The 17457-nt window shown below is 37.1% G+C and overlaps 3 protein-coding genes and 1 long non-coding RNA gene across 5 annotated transcripts; 1 reads left to right on the top strand and 3 right to left on the bottom strand.

The window, feature by feature from the left end:
- Positions 1–2881: 2881 nt before the first annotated feature.
- On the bottom strand, positions 2882–5581 carry LOC106358329 (26S proteasome regulatory subunit 4 homolog A). The gene is made up of 6 exons (XM_013798084.3): positions 5033–5581; positions 4552–4797; positions 3831–4000; positions 3540–3756; positions 3313–3453; positions 2882–3234 (listed from the first exon to the last, which is right to left on the bottom strand). Exons 1-6 carry the CDS (start codon positions 5510–5512, stop codon positions 3151–3153), a joined length of 1338 nt encoding a protein of 445 aa, XP_013653538.1. The 5' UTR covers positions 5513–5581; the 3' UTR covers positions 2882–3150.
- A 2975-nt stretch (positions 5582–8556) lies between these two features.
- LOC125591483 lies at positions 8557–10307 on the bottom strand. Of its 2 annotated transcripts, XM_048765812.1 has the most exons (3): positions 9949–10307; positions 9571–9867; positions 8557–9262 (listed from the first exon to the last, which is right to left on the bottom strand). In XM_048765812.1, the coding sequence occupies exons 1-3, from the start codon at positions 9970–9972 to the stop codon at positions 8948–8950; spliced, it is 636 nt and encodes a 211-aa protein (XP_048621769.1). In that variant the 5' UTR covers positions 9973–10307; the 3' UTR covers positions 8557–8947. The 2 variants fall into 2 exon arrangements, with proteins under 2 accessions (XP_048621769.1, XP_048621768.1); XM_048765811.1 differs by having other exon boundaries at positions 9571–10306.
- Positions 10308–11916: 1609 nt separating this feature from the next.
- On the bottom strand, positions 11917–14511 carry LOC106358330. Its single transcript, XR_001272450.3, has 3 exons — positions 14070–14511; positions 12458–13286; positions 11917–12368 (listed from the first exon to the last, which is right to left on the bottom strand). It is a non-coding gene; the product is annotated as an uncharacterized LOC106358330 (long non-coding RNA).
- A 1919-nt stretch (positions 14512–16430) lies between these two features.
- Positions 16431–17360, top strand: LOC106355300. Its single transcript, XM_013795275.2, has one exon. The coding sequence runs from the start codon at positions 16431–16433 to the stop codon at positions 17358–17360; it is 930 nt and encodes a 309-aa protein (XP_013650729.2).
- Positions 17361–17457: the final 97 nt, after the last annotated feature.

Here is a 17457-nt window from a genome sequence, read left to right as displayed (position 1 = left end):
CTATCTACATCCATGTTTACTAAGCAACATCAAGCTTTTCTTGTGACTATTACTACGGAATCTGTTCCACGTTCCTACAAAGAGGCTGTGCAAGATCCTCGGTTCAACGGTGCAATGAAAATCGAAATTGATGCATTGGAAGAACAACGAACGTGGGCTGTCACGACACTGCCTCCAGGGAGAAAAGCCATCGGATGTCAATGGCTCTACTCGAACAAATACAATGCTGATGGAACAATTCAACGTCCAAAAGCTCGATTTGTCGCACTTGGAAATAGACAAAAAGAAGGCAGCGACTATACTGATACGTTTGCCCTTGTGGCTAAGATGAATACTGTTCGGTTTTTGCTTGCTCTTGCTGCAGCACAAAGATGGGAGATTCGTCAAATGGATGTTCATAATGCCTTCTTACATGGTGATTTAGAAGAAGAAATATATATGCAACTTCCTCCAGGTTTCAAAACTTCGAAACCAAACCAGGTGTATCGTCTCCGGAAGTCACTTTATGGTCTAAAACAGGCACTTAGATGCTGATTTGCTAAGTTGAGCAAATCACTTCTTGCATTTGGCTTCACGCAGAGCCGTGAGGATTATTCTCTGTTCTCCTTTGTTGATCACAAGAAGAACATATGTCTACATATTCTGGTTTATGTGGATGACTTCATAATCTCTGGGAATGATATCTCGGTTATACAGAGGTTTAAAAACTACTTGAATAAGTGTTTCAAGATGAAGGACCTTGGGAAGCTCAAGTACTTTATCGGTTTGGAAATAGCTCGTGGTCCAGAAGGAATCTTTGTGTCCCAACGCAAGTACACGTTGGACATTGTTACTGAATGCGGTTTGTTAGGGGCGAAACCATCTCCTACACCTACAGAGCTTAATCATAAGCTTGTGCCTGTAGACAAAACAAACTCCCATACTTTGCTGTCTGATCCTCGCAAGTATCGTCGTCTCATTGGCCGTCTCATTTACCCGACATTTACTCGGCCAGAACTCAGCTACATCATTCATATTCTTTCTCAATTCATGCAGAAACCATTGGAGGATCATTGGTTAGCAGCTCTACGTGTGGTTTGGTATCTCAAGGGTTCGCCAGATCAGGGTATCATGCTCAAATCTAAGTGTAATCTGCAGATCACGGCTTATTGTGATTCTGTTTGGTCGTCCTGCCCCACTACTAGACGATCGCTTAGTGCGTACCTAATCTTTCTTGGTGACTCACTGGTTTCTTGGAGGACGAAGAAGCAGCCCACTGTCTCGCGTTCTTCTGCTGAGTCTGAATATAGGGCTATGGCCGACACAACTTGTGAGCTTAAGTGGCTCAAACGACTACTACTCCTGTTCGGTTTCACGCAAAATCTTCCTATTCAACTCCACTGTGACAGTAAATCTGCAATACATATTGCTATCAATTCTGTTTTTCATGATCGTACGAAGCATGTTGAGAACGATTGCCATACAACTCGCGATGCGCTTCTAGCTAAGTTTTTGACTTTGGAGCATATTTCTACGAAGGAGCAACCAGCAGACCTTCTCACTAAAGCTTTCCCTACTCCTACATTTCGATACTTGTTGTTCAAGTTAGGCATTAAAGACACTTCATTGCCAACTTGAGGGGAAGTAATGGATATACATTATGTTAATAGTTTCCTATTCTTTAGGTGTATAGAGTTATCGTTATCTTCTCCTACATAGATAAGGATATTCTAGATTGTATATAAACACAACCTTATGTATCAATAAGATCAAGCTTTCATAATATATTTCACTTCTTCTCCTTCTGTCACTTTTTTTCTTACCAGCTGCTTTGGGTTTGGGTGCCTTCGTCAATTTTACGAACTGCAGGGTATCGTACCCTGCCTTTCGCGTCAATGTCACTAGTGTATGGATCGATCCATATCCGTTTCCTCTTCGCCAGTTAAAAGACATAAAGATAACCGCTGAAACAAGTAAGCAGTTCTCTTCATTTATTTTTTCTGATGATTTTCTTGCAAATCAAACTTTTCAAATATTTAAAACTCTTTGGTGTGAGCAGACCATAACATAACAGAGGGAGATCTGGTGGTAAATACGTTCAGTGTGCCATTGGTTCTTAATCGGCAGCACATTGAATTCCCCCTCTGTGTTAATCCTGCTGTGACAAAATGCCCTGTCACAGCTGGCCCTGTGGTGATGAATATTCCTGTCTTAATATTCGGAGCTGATTACTATGTTGTAAGTTTTTCTTTACACTAACACTAGCTTGAGACGAGTCCCATAATCTATTCTATGCATTTCAAACTTATTGATGATGATATGATTTTCTGATGACCCTTCTTGATACAATCCAGAGAGAATATTTTGCTGAAATAAAGATGTTCGAGAATTAGTTTAACCAGACTATGTGCGTCACCTTCAGATATCTGGTCCGTGATCCCGAGTACAATACTGATATTTTGGCGGCTTGAAATATTTTTTAAAAAACTTTAATAAAAATTGTTTCACTGGCCTATGGCCAGATCCCGACCCTGCGTGATCCCTTGTTTCAGGACTTTTAACGTCTCTCTCGTTATTCCTTGTATTATGTAATTTTCCTTTTTTAGCTATTCTGTGTCGTCCAACAATAAATAAGGGTTGTTGTATACACATGTACACCCTTGACCACCCCCATGTTCATGTTATGTATCTCTGTTTCTTATTTGGTTTGGCCTTTTGATTTTTAAAGACGTTACTTTTGTGAAACCTGTTGTGTTGCACCTTTGATATTTATTTATTTTTTATTTTCTGTCTTTCTTAAGTTGATGTATTCTATCGACTTTATTGTTATCTTTTTGATAGATTTATTGAAATAAAAGAAGACGCTACGGTTACATTGACAGAGATTTGTATTGCGAAAAGATTAAACCAACAGGATCATCTTCTTCATTTACGTCTAAAAAAGTAAATCTCGATATGTCATCAAAAGAAACTGCTGCCTCCAATGTGTTTGCAAGACTATTATGTAATTTTGGTTTCATTTAGTCAAGTTTAACACGAGACCGAAGTAGGGTATGTAAATTCAAAAAGAGGAACTATTATTTCGAAGAATATTAGATGACCAGAAAGATACTACGCAGAAGCGAAGGTATCATAAGGCAAAGTGTAGAGGATGATGATGATGTGATGATTTTACATGTAAAGGCCTTCAGGGACGCCTTCTTTCTTCTTGAACATAACCTTCTCCTTTGCTTTCTTGAAATCCGGATGCGTCACCTGAACACACCACAATCAAACATTAGAGCCCGTGGCTTGTAAGTGTGAGTGTAAACCCAATGGTTCAGTGTCTTTTACCTTCATACGGCGCTCCCTGAGAGCAAGCAGACCAGCCTCGGTGCAAATAGCCTTTATATCAGCTCCTGAGAACTCGTCTTTCGTCATCACAAACTCTTCCAAGTTTACATCTTCCGAAAGAGTCATCTTCGATGTGTGTATCTGTTTTAAACAAAGATAAAAGATCAATTAACAAGAAACTTTTGAACCAAGCTATTAATTTGTTTATTTCAGCATAGTTATATTACCTGGAAGATGCGTCTTCTGGTTTTGATATCTGGAAGTGGGAACTCGATCTTCCTATCAATACGCCCAGGTCTAAGAAGTGCCGGGTCAAGACTCTCGATTCTGTTTGTTGCAAGGATGACCTTAACGTCTCCTCTTGAATCAAATCCATCAAGCTGGTTCAAAAGTTCCAACATGGTTCTTTGGATCTCACGCTCACCTCCTGAGTTAGCATCATACCTGTTTCATTTCAACCTTAAATTAGTTTACTATCTCGGTTATGGTTCATGTTTGTGTGTTAGATTTTGACTAACCGCTTGGTACCAACAGCATCAATCTCGTCTATGAAGACGATTGATGGTGAAAGGTCATCAGCAACTCTGAAAAGCTCCCGCACAAGCTTGGGACCATCTCCCAAATACTTCTGAATCAGTTCACTACCAACAACTCTCAAGAAAGTAGCTGATGTAGAGTTAGCCACCGCCTGAAAGAAAACAAATATACAAGAGCTCATTCCCACATTGTTCAAAAGTAAAGTAATAACATGCACGAAACAAACAAAAAAAAACAAGCCACCAAATTGCAATGCTTTCATGTTTGTTACCAAAAAATGAAGTCACTAAACGAATCAAGTGATTGAAAAGATCATTATTCTATTCTAGCTGTAATTTAGTTTCTAAAATCAGGTAACCAGCACAATAAAGGTTTGGTCTTTCGAAACATTTCTGCTTAGAGCACAGACTCACAAGTGTTTTTCAGCTAGATAACAGGAAGAGCGCCGTTTCAATCAGAGAGAATCTGCTTCGAGGAAACTTATATAGGAAACTTAGCTATACTCCTAGCAGAGCCTCACAAGATTCTTTTAGCTAGTTAACAGGAAGAACTTTGTTGCAATCAGAGAGAATCTGCTTCGAGGGAGACATTAGATTCAGCTGAACAACTAGTCATTGAATGTAACTGAAACTTTAAACAGGAAACTAAGCTATACTCCTAACAGATACTAATATTTGTTAGATGAAAGGTAGAAAGGCAAACCTTAGCAAGCAGAGTCTTCCCAGTTCCTGGCTCACCATACAGAATCACACCCTTGGGGGGCTTAATACCAATATCTTCATACAACTCGGGATGAGTCAAAGGCAGCTCAACAGCTTCCTTAATCTCCTGAATCTGAGCTTCTAAACCTCCAATGTCAGCATATGACTCCAAAGGGGCCTTCTCTACTTTCATAACAGACACCATCGGATCCACTTCATCTTGTAGAATCCCAACAACAGACAGAACCTAACACGAAAACCCAATTAAAGAAACACTGTAATTCACAATAAAGACCCAGTCTTTAAACCCTAGTCCACATCTTGTAGAACAACACAAAACCCAATGAATCCATCTCATAATCACAACAAAGATCAAGTCTTTAAACCCTAGTCCACTTCATCTTGCAGAATACCAACAACAGACAGAACCCACATCATAATTCACAACAAAGACCCACTCTTTGAACCCTAATCCACATTACCTTATTATGCATCAAGATCGAGCAACCAGGCTCGAGCTGATCTTTATCAACGAACGACATTATCCCAACATAATACTCAGGCCCAACCGAAGAAGAAACGATCGCGTGATTCTCATCAATCAGCTCCTCCAAGTTCCCAACGCTCATCGGCGTCCCTCTCAGATCATCAACCTTAGATCTATCCTCCTCCGCCTTCTCCTCCTGAGGCTTCAGCCTCTCCTGGTTCGCCACAAACTCTTCCTCCATCAGCAGATAGTCCTTGATCCTCTCCATCTTGAGCAGCCTGAGCTTGCATTTCGTGGAAGGAGTCACCGCCGGGAGCCGCGCCGCCGCCTCCGGTCCTTTTTGCTTCCGCTGCTTTCTCCCCACGCGGGACGGTGGTGCTGCAGGTTCGAACTTCTTCTCTTTCTTGTCTCCGCCGCCGTCGGGTTTACGATCTCCCCCTTGGCGGTTCAAACCTCCGGATGGTCCTTGACCCATGGTTCTTCCGTCGTCTCTAGATTTGTTTCCGGGAGAGGTTTGCTCTGCTGAGATTTATTGGGCTTTAGGAAGATGAAAACTTTGTTGGGCCGTAGTGGGTATTTACGGGCCTACTTGGGCTACGTGAAGAAGGTTTGTGTAAGATTGAAAGCAGCGTAAATCTATTTCAAGAAATACAACATTCGGTTTTGGTACGTTCGTAAACTAGTTACTTGTTGTTCAAAAAAAAAGCAAACTAGTTACCTAAAAAGAAAAAGTCAAATTAAAATCATAAAACCCGAAGGTGTGTCCTGTGTCCACTAGGGCTGGGACTTCTCGAATATTCGGATCGGATTAGGGTAGGATCTGATCGGATCCACGTCTTTCGGATAAATAAATACTATATTCAATAAGTACTTAATAGATTTTGATTAAAATAAAATAATTTACATATAAACTGAAATGATCTGCATAACCATTTTTTACTAATTTATTTTATCTATTATTTTTTTAAGGAAAAGTGAATCGAAATCGTATATATATTAATAGTTTGTAGTTAAGTAGCCTAGTGGTATTACATCTGTCACTTCGCCTATCCAATCCGGGTTCGATTTTCAGGAGATACAAATTTATGTTTTTCTAAGTATAGAATTCGGTTTAAATGGATACCCGTTCGGTTCCGAGTAAAAATAAAAACCGAACCGATGTCCATCGATAATCAACACTAATACCCATTGGATAAATTGACTAGGATCAAAACTGAACCAAATCGATCTATTTCGGGTCGAATCCGGTTAGGGTAAACGATTCCGGTTAAAAGTACCAACCCTAGTGTCCACAACAAGTATTCAAAGCTAATATAGTCTCGGTCAAAAACACTTCTATGTATATCGTCCAAGTAAAACATAAATCCAGACATTCTATGTCTATAAGAAGTTGGCAGCTATTTAATTTTGTTAGCAAAAGAGAAAAAGAAAACGCACATAACGATCTAAAACATAAATCAAAAATGGCTTTAAGTAGTAAATGTATTTTCCTTGTGTTCTTATGTCTCACTGTTATTACATAATTAAAAAAAAAAACTATAATATATTAACTTTTCCATCGTCTAATTTAATAATTATTATTATCCATTAATGATCATTATCTGAAATTACATTATCAAGACGCTAATTCGGTATATGGTATTTTGATTTATGGGGATTTGTTAACATATGCATAAAGTGACACTTGGAACTAAATAAAACAAAACCTTACACGCTTAGGATTATTTAAACAAAGATTGATAAAAAAAACTAATAATTCAATTAAAGGTAATAAAAGAGTAACATTTATTCTTCCTTCGTAAAATACCATGTCTTTTTGTTAAAGGTGAAACACCATATTTTATTTTATTTTATTACTGTTGTTTTGATTGATGTTACAACTCAATCTAAATAATTTCAAATTGATTATATTTTCAAAATAATTATTTATTAATATTTAGTTAGAAAATAGAAATAATCGATAAACAAAAACCACACAGTGCACTTAATAATAAAGAATAATAAATATTAGTAAAACTATTACGTCCGCTTAACGAGCAAAATAGCTAGTTTATTATTATTATATACCCTGCATAGTAATCATCTCCGACTCACCTATATTTCTACCTATATAATAAGATTTAGAGGCAAAATCACTCTAACCCATCTTTATTTTTGCCTCTAAAATAGAGATTGTTATTTTCTCCTCTATTCTATATTTTGCTATATATGTAGAGATCTCTATTTTAGAAAAATACATTGGAGTAAAACTCATCTCTATTATAGAATTCCTTTATTTTAGAGGTAAAAATAAAAGAATACATTAGAGATGATCTTATAGTTAACCACTACATTGTGTTTGTCGCTACAATATATGAAGATAATGCATTATAAGTTTATAACTGATGGTAAGATATCCATGTCTAAGGACTTTTATGTTTTCTAATTACTACACTAATATTTTTTAAAGGAAATAAATTGCAGAATTTGCAAAAGGTCAAGGAATAGGGAAATCGATCATAATAGGTACTTGCACACAGGTTCCACACTACAAACAGACTTGCATTGAAGCAAAATTTTCTGGTGGAAAATGCGTCCCTTTACCACCGCCACACGATAATTTTGTATGTAATTGTTTTTCTTTTTTTTGAAAAGTTGTATGTATTTGTTATCCATAATATTATAAATAAAATGGTGAGGTATTGCATTATGGTCATGTTCATTTGTACATCGGGAAGATCCAGCTACTCCATCTAGATGTCTTATCCAGCTACTCCATCTGGATGTCTTATCCAGATGCTCCATCTGGATGTTGTTCGTTTGTATATTTGGAAGATGCATCCATATGAAGCATCTGGATGCAGATGTGTTCGTTTGATTACTTTTTTAAACATGCAGTTGCATCCAGATGTATTTGATGATAAAATGACTAAAATGGACATGTCTTTTAATATTACTCTTAACTCATATTTATTATTTTTATATTAATCGTATTAATTTTAATATCTTATGTAAATTATAATTACAACAAAATCATTTTAAAATTATTATTTTAACATTCAGAAATTTATTTTCATGAAAATATGACAATGAAATTATAAACAATGACTATAATTTTATAAATTTGATTAATATATTTAAATTAAATTCCAACAATTATTTGATGATAAACTTTAACATAAATACCAAAAATAGTTTCTCATAACTTTAATAAACTCAAACAATAGATTTTCACAAATTTTAAAATACACTATGGGGGGTGTATTCAACTAAAAGTTTCAAGTGATTTGTATTAAAATGACAAATCCACTGTTATTCAAACATGGATTTTAAAAAACACTTTAAAATCCAGTGTTATTGAACTTGTCATTTCATAAAACACTCTGAAATCGAGTGTTATTAACAAAATTTAAGTTGTAGATTTTAGAGTACTTTAATTGTTTCTAGAGTGTTTGAGGGGAGTTCCTTAGTTATAAAAATAAAAATTCAAATCTCACTGTTTTAGATGAGATTCTAGTTGTTTTAGATGAGATTCTAGAGTGTTTTAGCAAAACTCACACCAAATTCTCTAATTCTCCTGCAATCATCTACAAACTCATTAAAAATCGAATTACTTCAAATGTCAGATTCAATACACCTCCCTAAAATCCAACAATAGTTTAATGATAAATAGAAAGTCTGACGATTCGCAGCATCTTCTTTGAGGTGATTAATTGAAGCTTTGTAGAGAGGAGACCACATCCTTACAGCAAACAAGGAGTGAAGAACCTCCATGGCTCGAAGTTGACTACAACTAAACTCAGGATGATTCTCTATTAGATGATTCTTGTGGGAAAGAGTCTTGTCTCGAGACTCAACACTCTCCCTAATCACATCAGCCACAGCTTGACCTGCTTTTACAATCCTTGATCTTTTCCTATTAACCTTTGACCTAGAAGAAGAGAGGGCCAACATTCTTTGATCCAAAATTTCTTGATTCAGATGCAACATCAGTTTCTTGAGTAGGGACACCACGCCTTGATTCAGCTCCAACAGCTTCTTTAGTTGGAATATCACGCCTTGACTCAGCATCATCTTCACCATCAATCTCATCATCATGATCTGAGTGCTTTGTGTCTAAAACATCTTCACCTTGCTGAGCAGACCAACCTTCACCTCCACTAATATAAACTGTCCCAAATACCTTCTTCATCAAATCCATATTTGCTATCGGCTTGTCTTTAAATTTTCTAGCACCTGGCCACTCCTGAAACAAGAACAAAAATCAAAGTGAGAACACTGTATTTTCATAGAGATACAAGATACAACAATACAAGTTATTTGAATTAGATATGAATGTTCTGTTTCTAGCACAAAAGTAACAGAGACACAATCAGAACAGGAGACAGTAACAGAGACACAATTATGACCTAGTTTCAACTAAGAACAGTAACAGAGACACAATCAGAACACTCTTTGCTTGAACATAACAGAGAATCATTATCACATCATTATTATTCCAACAACACAATCAAAACTGAACCAGTAAAATTAAGAGGATCATAGAACTTGTACCTTACATCGCTCATTCCACCAGTCCTCACTCATGTTGATGAATCCGGTTGAATCAAAACCAAGCCCCATTCTGTTCTGAGTCAACTTCTTAAAAGACTCATGCTGCTTCTTGCAAGTATTGTACTTTATCCCAAATTTTCTCCATGGAATGTTTATACCAAATGCCTCATAGAACTTATCCATTATCGCATGTCTCACAGCCTCATTAACCATCTGTTTTCTTATGTTTCCTTTCAGATTCTCATAAAGTCTTAGTTGAAGAAAGAAGCGTGTTTGTTCGTCACTCCATGTAAGATTCTTATTTGAAGATTCAAGACAATAAGAAAAGCATTTGATAAAACCGAGATCAAATAAGAGATTAGAGGGGAAGATACTCACATCAGTTCCAGGGATGCATGTCATTGTTTCTCTTCAAAATTTCTGCAACTATCTTCAAAGTAAATTGTAAACATAAGAGTAAGCAATTGAGAACAAACACAAAGACTACTGAGACTATAAACATAAACCCATTTACCAGAATACACATTGCAAGAATATGACATGAACAAAGCTAACAGCATGACATTTACAGATGAAACCAAAGAAGAACAATCTACAGATACAAACAAAACCCACAACATAACTTATAGGATATATATTACAGAGATCCTAGAAACTCTTACCTGAGAGAGAGGGGTCGCCAGAGAGAGAGAGAGAGAGAGCCGGATAGAGAGGTTGCCGGAGAGAGAGAGTTCACCGGAGAGAGAGCGCCTGAGAGAGAGGTCGTCGGAGAGAGAGCGCCTGAGAGAGAGGTCGCCGGAGAGAGAGCGCTTGAGAGAGAGGTCGCCGGAGAGAGAGGTCGCCGGAGAGAGAGACTGAGAGAGAGAGGTCGCCGGAGAGAGAGAGAGCACGCCTGAGAGAAAGAGAGAGAGCGCCTGAGAGAGATAGCTCGCCGGAGAGAGATAGCTCGCCGGAGAGAGATAGTTAACCGGAGAGAGAGGTCATCGGGGAGAGAGATCGGAGAGGTTGCCATGAGAGAGATCAGAGAGGTCGTCGGAGAGAGGTCGGAGGAGAAGAAGATTGGCCGCCAAGAGAGAGAGAGTACGTGAGAGATGAGAGTGAAGCTCATAAGTTTTAGGGTTATGTGTAGCAGGGTCATTTTTGTCATTGACCGTTTTTGACTGAATCAGGTGCAGCTGGATGCATGGTGAAGACTCAACCAGTTTTTTTTAAAAAGTTCAGTTGAGTTTTCGAAACTCACCCAGGTGATCCATCTGGATGTACCGATAACTCACACTAAACGAACACCTATATTCACCTTCACCCATATGGATCAGTTGATTGAGCAAACGAACAAGGCCTAATCAAAAAGATTGCAATATATGCAATTCAAAAAAAACAAATACATAATGAGTTTGTTTCTCTATCACTAGAAGAGGAACCCTAGAGATCTCAGATGATCGAAAATATTATATTTTCGGAATATTTTACAGCACCTAACATCGGCGAAAAGGCTCCAAATTTGCTTATTCACTGCATATCAACCTGAAAAGAATCTCAATCACTTAACTCTTTGATTAGGCAGAGAACCTTCACTCTATATTAAATTCATGCAGGAAGAACAACTAATGTGTTTGTGGATATGTTAATCAAATTTTGTATTTATATTTAAATAAATATTAATATAAATTTGTGTTCAAATTTTTTTTGAAAGATTACTAATAGGGATGTTTTCAATACTCGTGAATAAAAATTACAAATATTATTATAAATTTGTGTTTACGCTACTTTCTTCCAATTCGAGACGGTGATGCTACCGGTTCAAACTTCTTCTCTTTCTTGTTTTTGTCATCGGATTTAAGATCTTTTTAGCGGTTCAAACCTCTAGATGGTCATTGACCCACGGTATTGTCTTAATGCATTACTCTATTTATAGAATAATTTTCTATTTTTTGTTCATTACTCCATTCCCCATTTTATTTTAGAGTAAAATATAAAGTGGAGAAGAGATTCCCTAAGATTTGTTATGAGAGAGATTTGCTTTACTTTCTATGTATTGAGTATTAGGCTCTAGGAAGAAAAAAACTTTGTTGGGCCTTAATTTGGTCACTTGAAGAAGGTCATGTGTAAGACTACAACCCAAGACAAAGCGTTCGTAAGGTATCGGAACCAAAATTTCTCACGTAACTATTTATATTATAAGGTAGACATTTTATTATCAGGAGAGACCTACCTCAAAATCTTTTAAATGAGAAATTTTGAGGTGAATCTCTTATAATTTTGAGATATATATGGAGAGATTGGTTGTTTATTTTGTTTCAATCAATATTTGATCGATTTATTTTGTTTTTGTAAAATATTTTCCAGTTTTATTTGGGATTTTGTTGTACTTCTTCAACTCAAACTGGAGCGGTTGTTATCGTCATAGTTCTTTCTCAAATTCGAGTTTGAAGATAATAAATTTCCAAACGTTTGATTGGATTTCATGGTGGCTCTCTTCTTGTTGGAATCTACCAAGCTTGTGGAGGTAATATCGTTCCTCTCAAATTCCACCAATCCTTAGTGGGGTACCGAAGATCTCCGGTTTGAGATGTTGCCGGAGACGGTGGTGCGCTCTTCACAGCTGGACGATGAAGACTAGTGAAGAGAGAGGAAGGTGATAGTAGACTCTGGTGATCCGAATGTTGAGTATGTCTAGTGCCATAGATACTAAATCCCCAAATAGATGTTGGTCCTCTTTCCAATAACTCAAGATATCCAAATTTAAGTTAGCCTTTCTATTTAGTCTTGGCGTTTCCAAGTAGATATTCAAATGTGTCCTTGGGTCACAATTAACATGTGAGTGTATTATTTTAGACTAGAATCTGAAATAATTAGGATAATTGAGAAGATGGGTCAGTGACGTTACCCGAAGTAATGAGATCTATGGGCTGAGATAATACAGTCACATGCTAATTGTGCTCAGAAACAAAGGAATCACGCCATTCACTGATTTTTGCTTGAAAATCAGTTCTTTAAATCTGCTGAAACACACAAAGTCCAAGCTCTTCTTCAAAAACACAAAGCAATTACAGAAGGAAGAGAATAGTAGTAGAAGAACTTACAGTAAGAGATGAGATGAACACTAATGGAGGAGAGAGAGAGAGAGAGAGAGAGAGATGAACTCTTACGCATCATTATCCCAAAGATCCATTTAGAGGCTCTTATTTTTTTTTTAATACTTTTAAGTAGTAAATGTGAGTTAAGAAACAACATTAAGAGACTCTAACATTTATATGCTCCAATGCAAGTCTCTTAATTTAGAGTTCTTAAAAAAAAATTATTAAACATTTTTTTATTAAACTCAACTTCACTTCAAAACTCTTTCACTACCATACACAACATTTTCATAAAAACTCTAATTCATGTCTTCAATTCTTTAGATTCACTGCTAAACCTCAACAACTTCAATTAACACACACATGAAACATATCAAGCAACATTGCATCCTTGATCCTTCTCTTTAAGCGACTAAAAAGTACAAGTCTAAACAGGTGATAAATTCAAAAAACTAATCCACATATACCTGCAGTCATGGCGTAGATTGCGAACCAAAAAACTGGTCGGAAGGTCCGCACTACGACCTCCATCACGGCCTCCTCTAGGGCTTGGGCTTGTTCGACCCCTCCTCCCATAACCCCTTGGTGGTGACGGAGTGTAGCTCATTCCTCTCATTGCGGCAAGCTACAACATCCACCCTGCATCAAACCCAAATAGCAGCTTATGATACAAAAACTGTGTCTTTTGTATTCTTTAATAGACAAAAACATGCCACGTATAAGTTAAGAGAAATCAATAAACAAATGGATGCATTACTCTGCATATCTATGCTTACTTACTTTACACTGATTACTATCAAACATAATCAAACCAAGCATCAAAGAAGAGAGCACTGTCACTGCAAAAATAATGAAGCTGAATACTCTAATAAACACCCTATAACTCGAAGACCTCTTGCAAAACTAACTTCATATTCCCTGGAATGACAGCATAAGCCTTTCCACAACTGAAATATAAAGTTTCTGTTTTTCTATGGCCAAGGAACAAAAGGATAGAAGCAAAAAACTCATCCCACATGTATTTCGTTTTACAGGAACTAAACAAGCCTATGCTCAGAATCAGTTAAGCAGCTGAACTCAAGCACAAAACGAGGCAGAGAGCTCTTCTAATACGGATCTCTAAAAACAAACTTGAATTACTGAACTCTCCTCTGTCAACCAACCAACCATAACAAACATTGCTTTATACATATGCTTCAACGAGGATGCGAACTCTTCACCAGCATTGCTAAGACTTTCACATAATTATCATTCTCAAGATCTAATTGCATCTCAGTTATCGACCTAAACCAATTGAACTTAACCAAGGTTCAATCAAACAACTACACACTACTTCAGTTGAATGAATCAAAATTATTAGATTAATCTACCAAAACTATGATTCAATCAATGCAAAAAATACACAGATACTCAAAAACGTACCTCGTCTTCAGGCTCGCTCAGATTACTATCTTCAATGATCGGACGACTCCTCACTCTCAATAGAAATCACTCTTCTTGGCACGATGGATTCTAATCTGATGCGACGCCATCACAAACACATAATCTTCAACATTGTCTATCAGGATCGAACCGATCACCGGACCTGTGTATGCTCTCCGTGTTTGTTTCTGAATCCAGGAGAATCGCGAACGACGGCGAGGTTTGGAGGAGAAAGGGGATCGCGTTTCTGGATCTTTGTGGTGGTGGGAGACGATTTGCTCCGGAGCTCCAGGCTCGCTCAGAAGCCACCGTTGATTTCCTTGTCTTTGAGAGAGAGAGAATTGCGAACCAAAGCGAACCGAAAGAAACACACGCTCCTCCTCTCTCCTCTCATTTTACCAACACGTGGCCTCAACTATGGTCTCTTCTTGTCCCCAAATTAAAGACGCCTCTTATGTTTATTAACCTTTTTGATTTATTTTTAATGCTCAATTAGCTTAAGAGACGGCCTAAAGACGCCGATAAAGATGCTCTAATGAACTAACGATAAGGGATTTAGGATTTTAGGACATTAAATTATTACAGGTTACTAATGAAACGTCATCGTTTTTCAGTTACATATGAAAAAAAATATAAATGGGTTAAACGGGCTTAACGGACGGCTCGTTTAATTTTGTATAAACCTGTTTGCTAAATAGACATAAGCGGACAAATCCGACCAAGCCCGTTTAACTTCGTTATATAAACGGGCTTTTAACGGACAATAATTTTACACGAAACCCGTTTACGTCCGTTTATTAAAAACCCGTTTTAACATGGCTATTGTTATAAACCAGTGATCGACCCATTTATCAGCCCGTGTAGCAAGACGGGCCAAGCCCATCCGCAGGATCATACTGGCGCCTATCTACTCTTGTGTTTATCTACATTATAGTTGGTGTTTATCTTACGTATTGCTAGTCATTATCTAGTTAAGGATAAGTACGATCTCATGTCGATCCAGTACTTAGACCATCATTACCATATGTATATAAAGACCAGTTGGTCGACCTAATAATACACACAAGTTCTCCTCTTCATTCACAACACGTTATCAACACGACCTTGTCTCTAAACCCTTCCAAAAATCCACCACCCATAAATCAGAAACCAAACGATCTCTTGCTATTTTCCGACGACTCCTAAAGCTCTTCCAGTCGCCTCCTTTTCTCTCTGTCAGCAACCAGCAGCAACTCTCTCTCCTCACAGACCGTTCAACTCATCACAAAAGGTTCAGATATCTTCAGAAAACTCAAAACAAAACCAAAAAGGATTTAAACCCTCAGCCGCATACATACAGCTACATCTAGCCGTATGTCTTTGCAGAATAAAATCTAAAACCCTAATCTATTTTCAAAGCTTAAATCTCGTCTTGTTTCACCCTGTTTAAGCTTGTTTGATTTTTTTAAATCTTCCTGATGTGAGTTAATTGCTAGAACCTTTTAGGTTGACAATTACACCAATTTGTTTTTACATATCCGACTGTTGTATCAACTTAATCTGATTGTTTGCTTGCATTAGAAACTTGTTCCTGAATGTTTAAAGTCTTTCTCTGATATGTTGAAATCGACTAGAACCTGTCTCAAATTTGAAAGAATTTTTTTTAATATTTTTAAGATAAATCCGATTTTTCTTATAGATAAATCTGAAATTTTTAAAGATAAATCCGATTTATTTTATAAATCCGACTGAAAACAATATATTATATATTTTAATTCGATTTTCCTATTTTTTTTAAAAAACCCTTATATCTTTATCTTAAATAAAAAAAATAATAGGATTTTCAGCATTTATCAGAAAAATATCGATTTTTTTTCCTAATCCTACTAGGAATAGGAATTGCTAGTATTTATCTGAAAATAAATAAATTTCGGATTATTACTGATATACTAGCATTATCAAATCATTATATTTAATCTGATAAATATCGAAAACAAATAAAAGTAAGAAATGATTGCATTTTTTTTGAAAATGTATACGAATCTGATTTCATGCATGGATTTAACTTTATCTCGATTTTGTATAGGTTTAACTTTACCTTTCTGCATATCACATGAAATCATCTGATTAGGATAGATCATTCACACTGATTAGTTTACTTTCATGTCGAAAATTGATAAAACTGATCAGATTTCATGCAATAGATTTAACTTTATCCTAGATGTATATGTTTAACTTTACCTTCCTGCATATACATGAAATCGTTTGGATCATTGAAAAAAATATTGTTATTTACTTGCATTGCTTGTACCCGACTGAAAGAGTACGTGAATGATCCGATTATTTTCTTACTAATGGGGATAAAATACAAATATTTTTCAGATGTCAAAGATTGCGAATCTTGATTTCAGTGCTTTGAAAAGCAATGGTGACAACTACCTGGAATGGGCGCTTGATGCAAAGATCATGCTGCGATCAAAAGATCTTGGTGACACAATCACCAAAGACAACAATTCCAGTGACAAAGACAAGTATAGAGCTATCTACATGATACGCCACCATCTCCAAGAGAACTTGAAAACTCAGTACATGACCATGGAAAATCCATATGACCTTTGGATCGCTTTACAGCGAAGATATGACCACCAGAAAACGGTGTTGCTTCCAAAGGCTCAATATGATTGGAAACACATAAGGTTCTTGGACTACAAATCAGTAGACGAGTACAACTCAGTCCTGTTCAGAATTGTGTCCTTGTTAAGGTTATGTGGTGAAAAAGTAACCGAGGAAGAGATGCTTAATAAAACTCTCTCCACGTTTCCTCAAACCAACATGGTATTGCAACAGCAGTACAGAGAGAGGAATTTCGCCACATATACTGAGTTGATAGAATGTCTCTTGTTGGCTGAAGCTAACAACGAACTGTTATTGAAAAACAGTGAGATGAGACCTCCTGGTACAGCTCCATTACCCGACATCTCTAAGCTGGCTATAGAGCCAAAGAAAGAGAGTAACCTTGTCCAACACAATGACCATCCCGGTCCAAACCGTGGAAGAAGTCAAGGACGAGGTTGTGGTTCTTTTAAAGCACACGGGCGAGGACGTGGTCGCGGTACCACACCCGGCTTTGGCCGTGGTCGTGGCCGAGGCCGTAGTGTGTCTTTTAAACCACAGATCAAAGCTGATCGATGCCACAGATGTGGTATGGGTAATCATTGGGCAAAGAATTGCCGAACTCCTAAGCATTTGTGTGAGCTTTACATGGAGAGCTTAAAAAGAAACCCGGAAGCTAACATGGTTCGAGACCCGTGATATGATGATGATGATGATGATGATGATGATGACTTGGAAGACGTCCAGGATCACCAGCACGAGTCAGACAAAGTTGATCACATGGAGTTTGAAACTT

Source organism: Brassica napus, chromosome C8 (genome assembly GCF_020379485.1).
Source record: "Brassica napus cultivar Da-Ae chromosome C8, Da-Ae, whole genome shotgun sequence".
Taxonomy (NCBI): Eukaryota; Viridiplantae; Streptophyta; class Magnoliopsida; order Brassicales; family Brassicaceae; genus Brassica; species Brassica napus.
Note: the sequence above shows the minus strand (reverse complement) of the source record. Positions and strands in the feature narration are given on the sequence as shown.